At 47.2% G+C, this 17,944-nt stretch overlaps 1 protein-coding gene across 4 annotated transcripts in view; it reads left to right on the forward strand.

The window, feature by feature from the left end:
- MYO1H (myosin IH) overlaps positions 1-17,320 on the forward strand; it is a 29,113-nt gene extending 11,793 nt beyond the window's left edge. For 3 of the 4 annotated variants that reach the window (XM_065692991.1, XM_065692988.1, XM_065692989.1), the window contains 29 exons: positions 279-477; positions 725-805; positions 1,249-1,428; positions 2,974-3,072; positions 3,327-3,440; positions 3,716-3,787; positions 4,183-4,302; positions 4,622-4,689; positions 5,018-5,123; positions 5,381-5,461; positions 5,771-5,934; positions 7,513-7,607; positions 7,834-7,880; positions 8,117-8,197; positions 8,658-8,763; positions 9,043-9,160; positions 9,451-9,564; positions 9,938-10,014; positions 10,322-10,390; positions 10,829-10,913; positions 11,284-11,443; positions 11,690-11,773; positions 12,210-12,303; positions 12,728-12,783; positions 13,238-13,373; positions 13,773-13,840; positions 14,443-14,540; positions 15,598-15,697; positions 16,225-17,320. In XM_065692991.1, the coding sequence (XP_065549063.1) occupies positions 279-477; positions 725-805; positions 1,249-1,428; positions 2,974-3,072; positions 3,327-3,440; positions 3,716-3,787; positions 4,183-4,302; positions 4,622-4,689; positions 5,018-5,123; positions 5,381-5,461; positions 5,771-5,934; positions 7,513-7,607; positions 7,834-7,880; positions 8,117-8,197; positions 8,658-8,763; positions 9,043-9,160; positions 9,451-9,564; positions 9,938-10,014; positions 10,322-10,390; positions 10,829-10,913; positions 11,284-11,443; positions 11,690-11,773; positions 12,210-12,303; positions 12,728-12,783; positions 13,238-13,373; positions 13,773-13,840; positions 14,443-14,540; positions 15,598-15,697; positions 16,225-16,248 (2,896 nt within the window). In that variant the 3' untranslated portion in view covers positions 16,249-17,320. The remainder of the gene's footprint in view (positions 1-278; positions 478-724; positions 806-1,248; positions 1,429-2,973; positions 3,073-3,326; positions 3,441-3,715; positions 3,788-4,182; positions 4,303-4,621; positions 4,690-5,017; positions 5,124-5,380; positions 5,462-5,770; positions 5,935-7,512; positions 7,608-7,833; positions 7,881-8,116; positions 8,198-8,657; positions 8,764-9,042; positions 9,161-9,450; positions 9,565-9,937; positions 10,015-10,321; positions 10,391-10,828; positions 10,914-11,283; positions 11,444-11,689; positions 11,774-12,209; positions 12,304-12,727; positions 12,784-13,237; positions 13,374-13,772; positions 13,841-14,442; positions 14,541-15,597; positions 15,698-16,224) is intronic. The other variant, XM_065692987.1, reaches the window with a different exon arrangement.
- Positions 17,321-17,944: the final 624 nt, after the last annotated feature.

Consider the following 17,944-nt stretch of genomic DNA (forward strand, 5'->3'; position numbering starts at 1 on the left):
GTCTCTATCAGAGGAAGTTGAGATCTTCCCTTTACTGAAATCCACCAGGAATACATGCAGCATGTATAAGTCCTACAGCAACAGAAGGAAAAGAACAAGCCCTATCTGTCTCTCAAATACAGACTGGCTTTTACTATGAGACCTTGAGTCAGGCTCACATTTTAAGCTCTGCTTTCCCATCATGTCCAATGTACAGCTGAAAAACCTTTGACACTGTCTCCTGTTGCCATTTCTAATGGCTGCTTCTCCCCTGAATGCTGCTTGTGATCCTCGTTCAGATATGCCATAGCTGACAATGCCTACCGGGTGATGTGCAACGAGTACAACAACCATTTCATCCTCATCTCTGGGGAGAGTGGAGCTGGGAAGACAGAAGCATCCAAGAAGATCTTGCAGTATTATGCTGTTACCTGTCCAACTACAGAGCAGCTGCAGATTGTCCGTGATCGTCTGCTACTTTCCAACCCTGTTCTTGAGGTAAAACTAAATAAAGGTATGAAATGCAGAAGACTTGGTGTTGTAAGAAAGAATAAAAGTAATTTGTTTAGCTGAATTCCACATTAAAGGCAGGGGAATACATTAGTTTGTATTTCTTTAATCCCACTGAAGTCAGTAGCAGGACTCAGCTGATGCAGCAAATCTTTGTTGTTGGAACTTTGCCCTGTCATGGGGATCAGGCTCTCAGTGGGATGAGAAGTGACTTGATGTATCTCTTCATCCCCAGGCTTTTGGAAATGCAAAAACTCTGCGTAATGACAACTCGAGTAGATTTGGGAAATACATGGATATCCAATTTGATTTTAAGGTGAGAACAAACTTAATGGAGCAGCTATTGAAACAAGCTGGATCAGTGAATTTCTTGGATGCTCACCAGGCAGCGCAGGATTTATTAAGACTTTAGGTGCAGATTTCTGACCCTACTTCTACAGGCCTTGCATTTTTCAAGTAAGGTGACTACTTATACATCCTGAAAGCTTCCTACATTACTGGCAATGCTGCCAGTGCTCTGTGGAAAGCTAATGCAGGTTGTTGTAAAGCACAAGCTGCACTGGAAGGATGGCAAACTCTTAAGAAACAGCTTGTACTGCTCTTGTATGCTAACTCTTAAACAAAGGATGGTGGGTAAGAAACATGCTGTTCCTGATGCTGTTCCTTGTTCCTGGGTGTAAAGAAACAACCGCCACAATGATGTTATAATTGGTATAATTTATATCTGCTGGTGCTGATGTGGCTGCTTTGTCCTGCCAGGGAGCTCCAGTGGGAGGACACATCCTCAGTTACTTAATTGAGAAATCCAGAGTTGTCCACCAAAACCATGGAGAAAGGAATTTCCATATCTTCTACCAGTTACTTGAGGGTGGAGACAAGGATCTTCTTTGCTGGCTTGGGCTGGAGCGCAACCCCCAGAAGTACGCGTATCTCATCCAGGTCAGTGAGAGCTTGGCCCCCTCTGTGCATCTTGCATCTAGAACTGTAAGGGTTGCAAATGCAGCTTTCCCCATGTGCTAAGTGTGCTGCTGAGCTGCTACCGTTAGCAAGAACCTTGGTGAATTCCCTGTGTTCTGTGTGTGCAGAATGGCTTACTAGTGCCATCTGTACTGCTGCTGTGAGAATGTGCTTTGAAACCAGTGTCACCAAACCCTTTAATGACCCTAGCTCCCACTAGTCTGGTCAAGATGCTTCTTGATTCATTGAGAAGAGTTGGCTGAGCTGCTAGCAGTAAAGTATTGTCTGCAACTTACATATTGTATAAAGGCATCTTTTCTAAGGTTCCTATGTTGGAACCTGGTATAAAATGAGCTTTTCAGGGTTTATGGACCTCGTATTATAGAGATCCATTAGTATGGTTATGCAGAATACAGCTCGCTTTGTAGTAGTGCTCTTAGTTTCCTTTCCTCCTTAGTAGTGAAGAATGCTTGGGCAGAAGATATTATTACCATAAAAATGGAAGGTGTTTGTGAGCTCAAGCTGTTCATAAGACTTTACAGTAATCACCATCCAAATTCAGTGCTTCAAGTTAATGGAAGTTCTGCATCTGGGGAAGAACAACCCCATGTACCAGTACAGGTTGGGGGTTGACCTGCTGGAAAGTAGTGAAGGGGAAAGGGACCTGGGGGTCCTGGTGGATAGGAGGATGACCATGAGCCAGCAATGTGCTCTTGTGGCCAAGAAGGCAAATGGCATCTTAGGGTGCATTAGAAAGGGAGTGGTTAGTAGGTCAAGAGAGGTTCTCCTCCCCCTCTACTCAGCCTTGGTGAGGCCGCATCTGGAATATTGTGTCCAGTTCTGGGCCCCTCAATTCAAGAAGGACAGGGAATTGCTTGAAGGAGTCCAGCGCAGAGCCACAAAGATGATTAAGGGAGTGGAACATCTCCCTTATGAGGAGAGGCTGAGGGAGCTGGGTCTCTTTAGCTTGGAGAAGAGGAGACTGAGGGGTGACCTCATCAATGTTTACAAATATGTAAAGGGTAGGTGTCAGGATGATGGAGCTAGGCTTTTTTCAGTGATATCCAGTGATAGGACAAGGGGCAATGGGTGTAAACTGGAGCATAGGAAGTTCCACGTTAACATCAGGAAGAACTTCTTTACTGTAAGAGTGACAGAGCACTGGAACAGGTTGCCCAGGGGGGTTGTGGAGTCTCCTACACTGGAGATATTCAAGGCCCGCCTGGACAAGTTCCTGTGTGATGTACTGTAGGTTACCCTGCTCTTGCAGGGGGGTTGGACTAGATGATCTTTTTAGGTCCCTTCCAACCCTTGGGATTCTGTGATTCTGTGATTCTGTGAAAGATCTGATCCAATGAGCCCCTTTCAGGATTAGCAGGAGTGAACTAAACTTGCTAGCTAATAGCAGACTGCATCTGTACAGGCTGAGGAAACTGGGAATGGAAGCACTATGCCCAGTAGTATGCTGCTGATAATAAAATTGCCTTGCCAATGAATGTACTGCTTCATCTTTCTTTTACTCTATAGGGTCGATGTGCCAAAGTGTTTTCTATTAATGACAAGAATGACTGGAAAATAGTCCGCAAGGCTTTTTCTATTATTGATTTCACTGAGAAAGATATAGAGGTATGTGTGCTAAAGGGGACTGAGCCTGCCAAAGGGAATTTAAGTGAGGAGTGGTCTGCTGTCTTTCCTTAAGAGTGATGGAAGCAGCTTTGCTTGGAAGAGGTGTTAAGGATAGAATAGGACATTGGGAGGGACTGAGGGAGTTGGGTGGGTGAAGAGCCAATATTCTTTATGAGTATCTGTAGGAAAGATATTATTACAGTCCCATGGAGCTGTGGGAATCTGTTTTCTAATGGTGTATCTCTCATTATTAGCATCTCTTTGGAATTGTTGCCAGTGTCCTGCACCTTGGGAACATTCAGTTTGAAGAAGACAGCAATGGACATGCCATCATTCGTGATGGCACGCAGATCAAATGGATTTCAAAGGTCAGTATTACAAGTGCTGTGAAGAAAGCCTTAACCTTGCTGTGTTTTTTCTTTTAAGGAAGAATTGATGTATAAATACCCAGCTCTTGTTATAAGCCCTCTGGAACTGTAGGGTCCCTTTTCTCCATACCATATCTCCCTGAAACTTACTGTTGCTCAAAGATGAGTCTAACTGGGAATGGACTGGGGGGTTATGCTCTACTGATCACACAATACTACTTACTTCAAGCCTCCTGCTGGCCATACTCTGAGTGCAGGTATTTCTTTTTCTGCAGCTGCTGGGTGTGCACTTGTCCATTCTGCAGGAAGCTCTCACCAATCGGAAGATCGAAGCCAGATCTGAAGAGGTAGTGAGTGGTCCTGGGTGACCCCAGGCATCTGGGAGCCCAGCTAGTGGTGGTGATAGATGAGGAGCTCTGTTCTTAGCAGTGTTAGCAAAACCAGATCACACTGGCTGTCTTTCTTCCTCCGTATCACCTTCCTCTTCCAGCCTAAGATGCTAAATTAAATCATATTCCCATTATTAGAGTTCTGCTGCTGTGAACAAGGTAGTCACTGAAAAAGCTGGGCACAGGGACTTGCAGGCAGCTTTATTTGAGCCAAGCAGTTTCCTTTTGTTTAGTCCCTAGAGTGCTTTTAGGGAAACTGGGCTGCATAAACAGAGAAAAGCACTGGTGAAAACTCTTCAAGCTTTCTCTGGTCATCTGGGGTGTTTCTCATCTCTGGCATATCTTATCTTCAGGTCCTAAGCCCATTGAACGTGGATCTGGCATTCTATGCTCGGGATGCAGTGGCAAAGGCGATTTATGGACGAACATTCACTTGGCTGGTCAACAAAATCAACGGCTCCCTGGCCAACAAGGTTGGTTTCTGCTCCAGTGTCCTCCTGGATGCTAAGTACCCCTCACACGCTGAGCAGAGTTTCTCCAGTGAGGCCCTACAGCCCTCATCACCAAATATAATTGATGTAGGGATGTCCCACAGCACTGAGCTGGCCCACTGCTTAGTTGGGTGTGGTAGGTGGTGTGTTTAATAGTTTTAGCAGGTCATTAAAGCCACTGCTTTAAAGTGGCTACTCCATTGGCACACAACACCTAAGATTTAGGTGAAAGAAACATGAAATGTGCAGGGAAGAAGCATCAGCTGAAGCAGCAATACAGAGCAATGGTGTCTTTTAACAGGATTCAACTCAGAAAACAGTTATTGGCCTGCTGGATATCTATGGCTTTGAAGTGCTGGATACAAACAGGTAATAGCCGTTTCTGAGGCTTGGGGTAGCCTGTTCTGCTGGTGGGGCATGTGCTGGAGTCCTACATGGCTTCTTGAGTCTACTCTTACCCCAGCAAGGCAAGATAGTGGTGGCTGCAAAATCTGGGAGCACTGGGTTAGCTGACCCCCTGGTGAAAGCTTTAGCTTGGACTGCTTGCTTTGACTTGAGCCATTACTACAACAGCATGGAAGGATTGTGTGGGTTTGACCTGTATACAAGTGGGATGTTTGGCTTAAAAACAGTAAGTGGTGGGAGAAGTAGAATTGTCCATGAAATAAAAACTAACGCTCACTTGGCCCTTCTGAAGCTTTGAGCAGTTCTGCATTAATTACTGCAATGAGAAGCTCCAGCAGCTGCTGATTGAGATGACCTTGAAAGCAGAGCAGGAGGAGTATGAACTGGAAGGAATAGAGGTAACTTATTTTTCCCCTGTTCTTTTTTCCTTTGAAGAGCCATTACACTGAATGCCTTTGATCTTCAATGAAGAAGGCATCCTGCTTCTTTTAGTTTGCGTTGTTTATGTGGGAAGTATAAGATAGTGGATCTCATTCTGTAACCCTTTTGCAGTGTAATTGAACTTCTCTTTAGTGGGATTGGAATCTGGCTCTGAAGAACTTAAATTGCAAAGAGAAGATCTTCCTCTAAACTTCTTCCTTTTTTCCTTTGCCAGTGGGAACCAATTCCATATTTTAACAACAAGATCATCTGTGATTTGGTTGAGCAGAAGCATAAAGGAATAATCTCCATTCTGGTAAGAACAGAGTTTGTGCTGCTGAAATTAAAACCTCTGCCTGTGCCCTACTGTAATGGTCCATGTTTTTCTTCTAGTTATGCGATGGGTCTGCATTATTCAGGATGTAAATAGATAGATTTTGTAAACAAGGACCCAGAAGATTAAGGTAGAGGCTCTGCTTGCTAGAGCTATGGGGTTTAATGGTGGTATGCTGCTTCCACAGCAACTCTGATGCTTAAGAAGGGCATTTCCTTAACTAGGAAGTTGCTTGTATAAAATAGAACCCATGTCAAATTGTAACCAAGCTCTCTGGTTTTGCATAACAAGGTTGTACTAAACATTAGTGAGGAGGGAGTAGTCTGTTCAGAGCAGAGTTTGACCCGGTGCCTGCTGCTCCAGGATGAAGAATGCTTACGACCTGGTGAAGCGACTGATTTGAGCTTCTTGGAAAAGCTGGAAGAGAAAGTAGGAGATCATGCCCACTTCGTGACGTATGCATTTACACTCTGTATCCTGCCACACACAAAACTCTTCCAGTTCCTTACCCATAACAGAGTACTGGGGAGGGAACAGTTTTTGCTTTGTCCCAAAGAAAATCAAGCAGCCTCTCCACTATATAGTGCTGTGCTGTGCTATGCTGGTAGAGTATGACCTGAGGTGTTGGGGAGGCTGGGGTTCCTGGCTCTCTTACAGGTGCGATGCTGATCTTTGAATTTGGACTAAATATCACCCTGTTCCAGCCCCTGCCACGGGCAGAGACCCCTTCCACTGGAGCAGCTTGCTCCAAGCCCCTGTGTCCAACCTGGCCTTGAGCACTGCCAGGGATGGGGCAGCCACAGCTTCTCTGGGCACCCTGTGCCAGCGCCTCAGCACCCTCACAGGGAAGAGCTTCTGCCTAAGAGCTCAGCTCAGTCTCCCTTCTGGCAGGTTCAAGCCATTCCCCTTGGCCTGTCCCTACAGGCCCTTGTCCAAAGCCCCTCTCCAGGTTTCTTGTAGCACTGGGAGCTGCTCTAAGGTCTCCCTGGAGCCTTCTCTTCTCCAGGCTGGACAAGCCCAGCTCTCTCAGCCTATCTCCATAAGAGAGGTGCTCCAGCCCTTGGAGCATCTCCATGGCCTCTTCTGGACTTGCTCCAGCAGGTCCATGCCCTTCTTACATTGGGGGCTCAATGGGTGGCATTTTGGGTAATACTCAGTCTCCAGTATTTTCAGATTCAGTTTTGGTGGCTGATGAGCACATTGGCACAGGGCTGTTCTGGCAATTCCCAGCAGAAGCCTACTGAAAGGCTTTGACAAGCCATCAATGCAGAGCCATGCTGCTGAATTGTCACTGTTTTTACAACTCTGAAGTTCATCACAGCCAAGTGGTGAATTCGTAGCCAGCTTCCTTGTCACCACAATGTGCCTTAATACTGTTCTGCCTGATCAGAAGCTTGAAACAGAGCTAGAGCTTCTTAAACAGGCTCTGTACTTGGCAGAGGAAGGGAACTTTGTATTCGTGCTGTTGTGACACGCAGCTCTGCTGTTAGTGGCTGCTTACAAAGCTGAAACTTAAACTGTTAAGTTGCTCTTTTTCCTTTGTTCTTCTTTTTTCCCAGGAGTCCTTGCTTTCCAAACCTTTCCTGCTATTCTTAGAAACTGTGATTCCTGTTTTTATTTGGGTTCTTGCCTCAGGGCAAAATATCCCAAGCAATCCTCCCCCACCAGTTTCACTTGGAGGAAGCCGATGATCTCTTCCTCATGTAGGTGATGAAGAAATATTAAATGCTTGTTATGAGAAGAAATCTTAATACTTCTGGAAAGGGTGATTGTTGCCAAAAGGCAATGGATAGGTCACAGAGACCCTGAGGAGTTTATGGTAGCTGGCTCCCATTCTCTGCTGGTAGCTGGTCAGAATGGACAGGTAGATGATGACTTGATTCTGGGCTGTAACTGTCTAGTCGGAGCCACATCAATAGGAACAAACATTAGATTTCCAGCTGTCCTACAGCTGCTTTACATGCAGGTGGCTTTCTACAAGCTGAGGAAGTCTGCTCCTTTTTCTCTTGGTTTTCTGTGTGTTTTCCCCACAGTCGCAAGCTTGCAGACCAGAAAACACGAAAATCCATTGACTGGGTGGATTTCCGCCTCCTTCACTACGCAGGAGAAGTCACTTACTGTGCTGTTGGTGAGTGTGAGCACAGAGCTTGCCTAGAAGTTACCTGTGCTTTTAAGCCAATGTGGTAGGTGATAACTTGACAGGCAGATGAATTACAAAATACCTGCCCTCTGAGGGTACTGTTACTTGGAAGTCTTAAATGTGAATGCAGTGAGAATTTTGTGGATATAAATGTCCAGATTTTGTGCTAAAGTGTGTGGCCTCCAAATGAATCAAACTACTTTTTCTTCTTCAGGATTTCTGGAGAAGAATAATGATCTATTGTACAGAAACCTGAAAGAGGTAAGGACAGAAAAGGGATGCTAACTTAAATTGTCATGCTTGAATAAGAAATGTTTTGCAGATGTATTTAATCTCTATAGCAAGCAAGAATGTGTATTTCTCCTTAGCACTGTTCTTTAGGCACCTATGTGTATGTCCTTACAGCTGTGCTGCTCCAGTGTAGCAACCTCACAGCAGGAATAGTACAGCTGCTAAATAAGGCAGCTTTTAATTTTCTCCTATTTCTCGTGTTCCAGGTGCTGTGCAACTCTAAAAATGGCATCCTCAGGGACTGCTTCTTGCTGTCAGAACTAGACAACAGGAGGAGACCAGAGACTGTGAGTTCCATCTTTAGTCTTACCTTTAAATAGAAACTCAGCTTCCCAAGTCTTGCTTTAACTGCTGATCCTGTCCTTAGTCCTGAATTCGGTGGATTATTAATTTTGCTGGTGTTCTAATCATGGTGGTTGATAGCGCTGAGCCAGCAGCCAGCAAAGTGACATACCTTAATGCTGTTATTAATGCATCCTTCCAAAATTAGCCCTGTGCCTAGCAGCCAGCAGTAGCTGGGTTCTGAAGTGCTGCCTTGCATGTCCAGCTGCATGGCAGAGGTTCAGATCTTCCAGCTAAGCACTCTGTCCAGCTGACTTACACCTGACTGTGCTTCAGAAGCTCTGTGGTCCTAATGCATGCACCAGCCTTTTGCTTCTTTTTAAGATGAGAGTAGGGAATGAGTTGATTGCAGTTACTGCAGCCATGAGCTCCAAAGCTAAGGAAGTTCTTCCATTGTTGTCTTAGGTTGCAACCCAGTTCAAAAACAGTCTGACGAGTCTTATAGAAATCCTGATGTCCAAGGAGCCTTCCTATGTCCGATGCATTAAACCAAATGACAACAAGGAGCCTGGTAAGGCAGTGGGCTGGAGACACAGTTGAGATGAAAGAAATGAGGGAGACTTTAACTTATAGCTAGGTACAGAGTGTATATGTGTACACACTCTGGTGTGTACGTATTCCTTCCTTATTTATGTCAATACGTGGGTGAAGCCTTGGGTGGCATGGTTTAGTGTGAGGTGTCCCTGCCCCATGCATCTTAAGGTCCTTTCCAACCCTAACTATTCTATGACTCTAAGTGAGGGAGCTTCCACACTCGGTATTTCCCACTGAATGCATGTTCTTGGTGCAGGGAAGTTTGATGATTTCCTGATCCGTCACCAGGTGAAATACCTGGGCCTGATGGAGCACTTGCGGGTGAGACGCGCCGGCTTCGCCTACCGGCGCAAGTACGAGCTCTTCCTGCAAAGGTGAGTGGAACTGCTCTGCCCTCTGGCCAGGTAAACCTGTCCTCCCATGAAGGCTTCAGAGCAAGGCTTGTTCAAATGTCAAGTCCCAGTGGTAGGAGATGTGGAGGTGTCAGCAGACACTGTTCTGCTTCGGAAATAACCTTAGCATGTGTCTTCTGTCTGTATCTATTTTGTCCTGCTTTGGCATCCTCTGCTTTGAATAAAGCACTAGGAATTTGGGGGAGAAAAGGTTCAGGAAGGAGTTCCATGAGCATCAAGTCACTTGTGTTGATCTCTTGCTGATTTTACAGGTATAAATCCCTCTGTCCAGCTACGTGGCCACACTGGCATGGGCCAGCAGTTGAGGGTGTGGAGAGGCTCATCAAGCATCTTGGTTACAAGCCTGAGGAATACAAATTAGGAAGGTAAATCCTTTCTCTGACTGTGACCTCTGCTGCTCAGCTGTGTGGTGCTTCCTAGATTTGATCCTCTTTAACATCATCTTCAACCTATGGCTTGAGAACACAAGTTGTATAGAGGCAAAAGTCTCCACACTGCACCTTCTAGGGCACCTGGGGCCTTGTGCAGTAACTGGAGTTTTGCTTCCTACCCTTTTCCTGCCACCCTTTGCCAAGCCCTTGGCACCCTTTTAGGATGTGCCAGCCAGACAAATGAAGAGGTTACAGAAGGAGATGTAAGTCATTAGCACTGTGGTGGGTTGGAGGACTCTGAGCCTGGTTAGGGCAGCTGAAACTGTGGCTCCCTGGGAATAAGCTGTTAATGATCTCTCTTTTTCAGAACCAAAATCTTCATACGTTTCCCAAAGACTCTGTTTGCTACTGAAGATGCATTTGAAATCAGAAAGCACCTGTTAAGTATGTTTCCCACTCCCTTTATCTGTGTGTAACTTAAGCTTGAAATGCAGAAATGCCATGGAGCTGCCTCAGGGCACATTTACCTGCACAGTCTATTTTTGGTCCTGTTGGTGCTTTGGCACCCCTGTTCCTCAGGGACTGTGCAGACCCTCCTCTGCCTTGGCAGCAATCGGTGTCTGATTGCTGGGAGCACAGTTTCTGAATCCAAGAATGGTTTAGGTTGGAAGGGACCTTAAAGATCATCCAGTTCCATCCCCTACCATGAGCAACAGCTCTGCTTTTTTTTTTTTTCTCCTCTTTTTGCCAGTTTCAAGGCTACAGGCCAAATACAAAGGCTGCCTTGGGAAAAGGGAGTACATGAAGAAGAGAGAAGCAGGTATGGGCTCTGGAATTGAGGATTCTCTTCTGGGGCTGTGCTTGTAGCTTTGGGAGGTCAGGAGTCCACATTGTGCAGATGCCACTTGCAGCTTCCCCTCAGGGCTGTGGATGCTGGGGTGAGAGGCAGGGGATGCCCATGTGAAGAGCATTCACAGAGGTCCCTTTAGCTCTAAGTAGCTCAAAGAGCAGCTTTCTGAGATGGGCTACTTGCTGTGTATGGGGGACAGAGGGAGGCTGGCACCACCTCAATGTAGTGTTCTACGGTGCAGGGGATACTGGGTCGGCCAGTTAGAGTGGAGAAGTTGTTCCTATTGTAAAGATCAGCTGATAGGAAGAGCTGTAAAATAGCCAGCTGTAACTTCTGCTGTGTGAACTTAAAGGGTAGTATAGCACCAGAGCTCTGAGACTAACACAAGGACCTGATGAATTTTTGCAGCTATCAAGCTGGAGGCATGTTGGCGAGGAGTGCTGGCACGGAAAGAGGCCAAAAGGAGGACGTGGGGAGCTCAGATAATCAGGAAGTAACTATCACTGCGTGGTGGTTGTGGGGAGGGTGGTGGGTGGTGGGTCACTGCGTGGTGATGGTGAATCTGGAATACCTGCAATGCAGTGAGTCAAAACCATCTCCTTCACCCCTGTTTCTAAGCTACCAGTGCAGTGAGGAGGACAGTTACCAGGTGGGGTTGGTCAGAAATGCCTGTCACCTCTTCAGCAATTCTGACTTCCACAAATTCATTTGGAATGCTATAAAGCTGAAGGTTTCCATTGCTGTAACACAGGTGGCAGTGTACCTGAGGCAGCATCAATGATTTGTGCCTTCTGTGACTTGTCTTTCTCTTCCATTGCTTTCTGAAAGTAACCTGTAAGCTCTGGTTCTGATATTCTCTGTAGGTTCATAAATGGTTTCATCAATCGGAAGAAGCCCCTTTGCCCAGAGAACATTGAATTTGTGAGGCTTGTGCAGTACAAGTACTTGATGAAGCTCAGGGACCACATCCCAAAAAACGTCTTGGACAAGAGCTGGCTCCAGCCTCCATCCATCCTGGAGGAGGTGAGGATTGCTGCAGGCTTTGGGAGAGGTGAAGGTGGCTTTTAGTAACTCTAGAAATGACTTGGCTGCTTGGTGGGCATCAGCCCTGCTCTGGTACCAGTGCTTCTTGTAGGTGGCTCTCTGGGCTGGGGGAGCTCAAATGGGGTTGTAACTTGATGTTAAAACCAGCTTGCACTGAGTGTCTGTCAGGACTGCAGCAGGAGCTGCTCACACAACCTCGCTGCTGTTTTCTTTTCCTTAATGTAGGCATCTGAGATGCTACAGAAAATCTGCATTAGGAACCTAGTGAGGAAATACTGCCGAGGTGTTACTGCTGAGAGGAAGGTGCAGGTAAGTAATACGTGGAATGTTAATGTGTGAGTTAAAACAGGCTGTGCAGGTGGGACATCTGCTCCCTGAACTGTCTCAAACACAGGCTGCGCACGGCTGCTCCTCTCACTGAGCAAGTACTCCTGAGCCTGGTGTTGGTTTCAGTGGCCCTGGCAATGCACAGTGTGGTTCTACGGACCCATGGGTCTTACCTTATGGCATTAAAACTGCACTTCATGTAATAGGAAAGACCCATAAATAAGAAAAATCTGTAGGGCTCTTTAGTGCCTGCTACCCCTTTATGTGCTGTAAAATGGGAATGACCTAAAGGTGTGGGAAGAAAAGCAGCACTAGTCAGGTGGATCCTGCATGAGGGGGAATGGTGTCTATGATACAATTGCTGATGCTCCTGATGGAGAAACTCCATGAGGATAAAGGCTGTTCCTTCTCCAAACAGTTAGAGCAGAAGGTGGTGGCAAGCGCCGTTTTCCGAGGGAAGAAGGAGGGCTACGTGCAGAGCATCAACCAGCCGTTCGCAGACACGCGCCTGAGTGAGTGCACCCCAAAGCCCTGAAGAGCCCAGCATCACTGGCTGCCTTTGGGCCCAACCGTTTGAGTTCCCTTCCTCTGTGGCTGTCCTGGGTTCAATGGTGTGGGTGCAATGCTGGGTCCTTGAAAGCTCCCAGAGAGCTGGGTAGAAGGGATAGATATTCTGGGTGCTTCTTGGCATGAGCCCTCCTGTGCCAGGGCCTGAACCCAAACCAGGCCATAGCCCCCCATGTGAATTCCTTGTCAGGCAGGAAGAATCACAGACATGGGTTTGGGAGTAGCTGGAACCCTCAATGCAGAAGAGGGAGGGTACGAAGGGGACAAGGACAGTGGGATGAAGACCATGAGTGCAGCTCTCTGGAGTTGTGCTGATGGGAATGGTGGCTGTCACCTGCACTCAGTTTATCTTTCTGGTTTGCTCCTCAGAAGAGAATGACATAAACCCCAAAGTACTGCAGCTCCTCCATGGTGAGAAGATCAAGGTAAGGGAAAGGGAGCTTTAGCACAGCAGCCCTTGAACCAGCTTCCCTGAAGCTGGCTGGTCACACAGTATTGGGTGCTCTGTAGTGCCTGAGGCTGCCTTGCAGCAGCAGTGTAGAGTATTTCCTTGCTCTTAAACTGGAGGCAGGTCTCAAAATACAGCTGGACACAAATTACTTAAGATTCCTTTTAATAAATGCTTAAAAAGCATCACAAACCCTATATGGGCTGCAGCAGCGCAGGTGTGTGCTGCACTTCCCATGGTCACAGCATAGAGGGCACAGGGAAACCGTCTTAAAGCATCAATCTGCCATCTGAATGTCCAAGTGAAAAGAAAGCAGACTGCTGTCAGCAAGGTTCTGCTGCTCCAGGGTGCAGAGCTGCTCCTTGCTGACCTGCCTCCAGCACAGCACCCTGTGGTACTGAGTGATGCTGATACCAACTTGTTGTTTCCAGTATGTGACCCCCGTGATAAAATACGACAGGAACGGGTTCAAAGCACGGGACAGGCTCCTTGTTCTGACCCAGTCCTCAGCCTATGTGGTGGAAATGGCCAAGATCAAGCAGAAGATAGACTATGCCACTCTGAAAGGTAAGGGTGGAAGTCCCTGGGGGTCTGCCCTTGCTGCATGCAAGGCTTCTGAAACTCCTTCTGTGTGTCTGGGGTCTGGGTGTCAGCATTGCAGCTCCTTGGAGTATAAGTTAGGAGAAAGAGGATGCAGTTTGAAACACTTAAAGGCAGGAGGAGATTGCTTTCTGCTGGCACTGAGGGGAGGAAACAGAAAACCCAACCCACACATCACCCCCTTTTCTAGGTATTTTTTAATCCTGCCACTGCCTGAACTGCAATCCAGGCTGGAATATGTGCATTCTGCTTCCTGCATTCCCAAAACAGAGGCTGGAGTTGATCTCCCTGCAGGAGCAGCACCCTAACACTGGCCTGGAACTGTCTTTGGCAGTTTTTCCTCTAATTCCTACTTTTCTTTTGAAGGTATTTCCACCAGTAACCTGAGCGATGGGATCGTGGTCATTCATGTTCCTGAGGACAACAAACAGAAGGTAGGTAACAGTGAAGTCTTGTAGATGATGTTTTTAATAGCTTAATATCTAATATCTTAATTCCCCATCCCTGGCAGTGGTCAAGTCCAGGTTGGACACAGGGGCTTGGAGCAAGCTGCTCCAGTGGAAGGGGTCCCTGCCCATGGCAGGGGTTGGAGCTGGAGGAGCTTTAAGGTCCATTCCAACACAAACCAGTCTGGGATTTTCATCTTCCTATGAAATGCTGGGATTCCACAATTGCTGATGTTTACTACTGGACGAGGTTTGTGGTTGGGTTCAAACCACGACACTACTTCTGTAATCAGCTGGACCTTTACATTCTTGCTGTCTCACCATAACAGCTTTCCCTTACCTGATTTTTGGAGCCCAAGCTGCTCTAAATCCTAAATAGTCCTTGGAAAAGGATATTTGACAAAGCAGCCTTGTACATGGCCGTTGTAATTGCTGTGTAGGTATCAGTGGTTGTAATTGCTGTGTTAGGTACCTGTCTCTTCTGCACAGCAGCCACTGCTCCAGCATTAAAAGGAGTTTCTCTGCACAGCTGCTGTGTGGCTTATGTGCTGGGCAATACCTGATGACTTTGTGCCTCTTTCTTGTTCCAGGGAGATGTGATCCTTCAGTGTGAGCACGTCTTTGAGACGGTCACTAAGCTCTGCATGCTGGCCAATAAGCAAAACCTTGTTAAAGTTGCGCAGGGAAGGTAAGGAAGGCAGTGCAATGGGTAGTGTCATGCAGGGTGGGTTTTAGGGAAGAGCCTGCTTCAAAAACTCTTAGGGCTGGATATTTAAGTCAAATTTAATATTTTATACTTTACTTTTATATTTATATTTTATATTTTAAGTAAAATATATTAAAAATGTATTTAAGTCAAAACTATTCACAGCAGACAGTGCCCTGAGCTGATTATTGTGGGCTGAATCAAACAGAGGAATGGCTTTAACCTGCCAGAGGGGAGGCTGAGATGAGCTCTTAGGCAGAAGCTCTTCCCTGTGAGGGTGCTGAGGCGCTGGCACAGGGTGCCCAGAGAAGCTGTGGCTGCCCCATGCCAATGTAGCTTCCTTCCATGCTGGTTGTGGCTGCACCTTGCTGGTGCTGCTCTGCTCTAGGAGCTGCCCATGACCCAGCTGCCCAAAACACCAATTTGATCATAGGTGCCTGTAGTTTAAAACCCTTTTTTTCCAGGCTTCTGCTGATGTGAGGTTGTGGTTTAGTGGTTTTACAGCAGATCCCATTAGCATGGACTGAGAAAAGCCTGGGCTGAGCCTGGGTCACTTCGGGATAAATGCTCCTCTCCCTGGAAGCTTGAGAAGGCCCTGAAACGTGACATTGGAGCACAGGACCCTTCTCGGTCACACCACCAAGCTAATGGCAGGTGGATGCAGTCTGTCTCTCAAATCTCTGCGTGAATTGAGAATGGCACATGAAACCGGGCTTCTGCTCCAGCTTTCCTCTCTGCCCTTTGCATTTCAGTTGTAATTAGATTCTGTGTGTTCAGTGGCTTTCTCCAGGTCAGATCTGCTTATCTTCTAGTGCTTAATTGCTCCAGGAGAATTCAAATGCCTGGCCCAGGCAGGATGCTCCGTTCATCCAACCCTTCTGGCTCGGGTGCTATAATGCAATTGGTTAGGAAATTTACCTAAGCTGGAGGGCTCAGATCTTCTAATCTAAGGAGCTTTGCCAAGGGAACAGAAATAAAGAGGGCTCAGAGTAAAGCCTATTGCAGGGAAAGCATCTAATGAGTAATTCTGTATTTGCAGCCTTCAGTTCCGCATTGGCTCTGGGAAGGAGGGGACGATGGTGTTCAGTGTGGGGCAGGAATCTCAGGTCTTCAAAGCCAAAACTGGACAACTGACAGTGGTAAGGCTTCAGCCAAGCCCTGGGAATGTGACTTGGCCTTTCTTCTCTGCTCAACCCCTGTAGAAAGCACAGCTCAGCTCCAGCAAGGGCCCTTTGTGTAAGTTCAGGAGGAATGGATTCATCTTGCAGAGCAGAGGTGCACGATGTAACTACTCAGTACCTGCCTACGTAAGATAACACAATAATAGACAGTCATGGCTGCATTGGGAACTGCACCTTGCACCTTGCAGCTCGCTTTCTCCAGCTAGCATGGGCAGAGGAACAGGGGAAGGTGTGATTCTTTGTGCTTCACTGCTGGGCTTAGTGTGTGTGGTGCTGCTAGCTGACAGCTCCATGGAGGAATTACACATGGGCACGTAATCCCCTTGGGGTACCCATTAGCTGTCCTTGCAGCCTGGAGATGAAGGGGGTAACTTTACATGCCAACTGCTAAACAGAGACAGCACAGCCTCTTTTCCCACAGCCAGGACACCTCAAGGACATCACACTTGTACCTGATCTGATGACTCCTTCCTTTTCTCATCCAGGTGTCAACCCAGGCAAAGTCTTGATGAGCAACAGTCCCTGTTCCTGGTTGCTGTCTTGGCCAGGGGCAGAAAGGAGCCTGCAGGATGAGACCAGCACTCACACGTGCCCTGGGATCTGTGATGCCACAGGGCTGCTGTGATTTGAGTTTGCTTGCATCTTTTAGGCTCTTTTTTATAGCTTAAAACTATTCAATATAGCTAAATAAATGACAGTAACTTGCTGTAACATTCCAGTGAGCAAAGGTGCTCATTACACAATTACAGGGAGGTATTTGAACGAGAAGCTGCAGTTCCACACGTAAAATGTCCATCTCTAAGCACTGAGTAAGAGGTGAGAGCTCTGCCCAGTCAGGAGGGGTTAATACAGAAGCAGGAAGGCTTCTCTGGCTGTGCTTGAGTCACAGCTCACCAGAAGTGCATCAATGAAGTTAACTCTGGTCTGAAACCACCTTTTCTCCAGGGCAGGCTGGTAAAGCCTTTAGCACTGCTGTTCCCTTGAGGTGGCCAAGGGGAGGGGGTGGAAGTGGGAATTCTCTGCACCTCCCACTTGGAAGCTGTTCCACTGCTGTGCTCATAGCACTTACTCTGCTGTCTCGTGTTGGGGCAAACTGGTGTAGTTCCTGCTCTGGCTCTGCCTGGGCTGGCACTGCAGTTTGAGAGCCTGGACTTGCCTTCACCTCCTGGGCTCTGCAGAGTCACAAGAGTCAGATCTCCGCTGGGAGGTCAAACTAAACCAGGGGGAGGATGATGTCTGCTGTTTCTTCCAGCTCCATGGACCCCAAGGCCAGCTTCAGACAAGCAATAAAGTGACCCACGTGTAAATATGAAATATCTTCTAATTTATTGTTACATTAAAAAAAAAGTATATATTGCAAACATAAACCATAAACTGAGCTGCAGCTGAAGCTTTTCCTGTGCATAAGTATAAAGTAGGAGGGAATGATTGTACAGAACAGAAGAATTCGCTGCTGTTGTCTGAGACACGGAACAACTCCATTAAGACTGAAAGGATCTACCTGCCCTTTGCTCTAAGGTAAGACCGGTGCTACAGCTACATGGATACAGGTGGGAGTAAACACCCTGATGGGAGCCTGAACCCAGGGTTAAAGCTGCTGCTGGACAAAATCACTTCCACAAGTAAGCTTTGAGGCACTCTACGCTGCTGTGCTGTCACTGTCGGTGTCTGGTGTGTGGGGCTGGAGAACCAAAGCAGCCAGGGCTGTGCTCCCTGTTACTTGTGCCAGTACCAGATGATCCAGGGCTGCTCATGGCCAGGACCTCAGCCCTCCACCCACCTTCACCTGGAAGCTGTGGAGGCAAAACCATTTACAGTCAAAAGGCTCAAGAGCTGAGAGCATTTGTGCAATGGCATTAACAAAGTCTCTCTCCACAGCCTGAGGACAAGTGGCCAGCAGGTAAAGGACGTTCGAAGGTGACAGAGGACATCTTTGCTACTCTACTACAGCACGTGGAGGGTTAAGGCAGAGTCTGCCCGTAAGTGCAGTAACAAACCTGAAACTACTCCAGCTGTCCTGGAGTGACTGAGCCCCAGCTCTGTAACTGCTGTACAAGGAGTAAACAGAATCATCCCCTGGTTTCTGCAAAACCTGAACGAGGAACTCCTGACTCCAGTTAAGAATCTATTCACAGAGACGGTAATCACAGAGCTGGGCCCTGCCGGATGCTTAGCGCTGGGGTCAGCACACGTCACCTCCTGGAG

Source organism: Lathamus discolor, chromosome 12 (genome assembly GCF_037157495.1).
Source record: "Lathamus discolor isolate bLatDis1 chromosome 12, bLatDis1.hap1, whole genome shotgun sequence".
Lineage (NCBI taxonomy): Eukaryota > Metazoa > Chordata > Aves > Psittaciformes > Psittacidae > Lathamus > Lathamus discolor.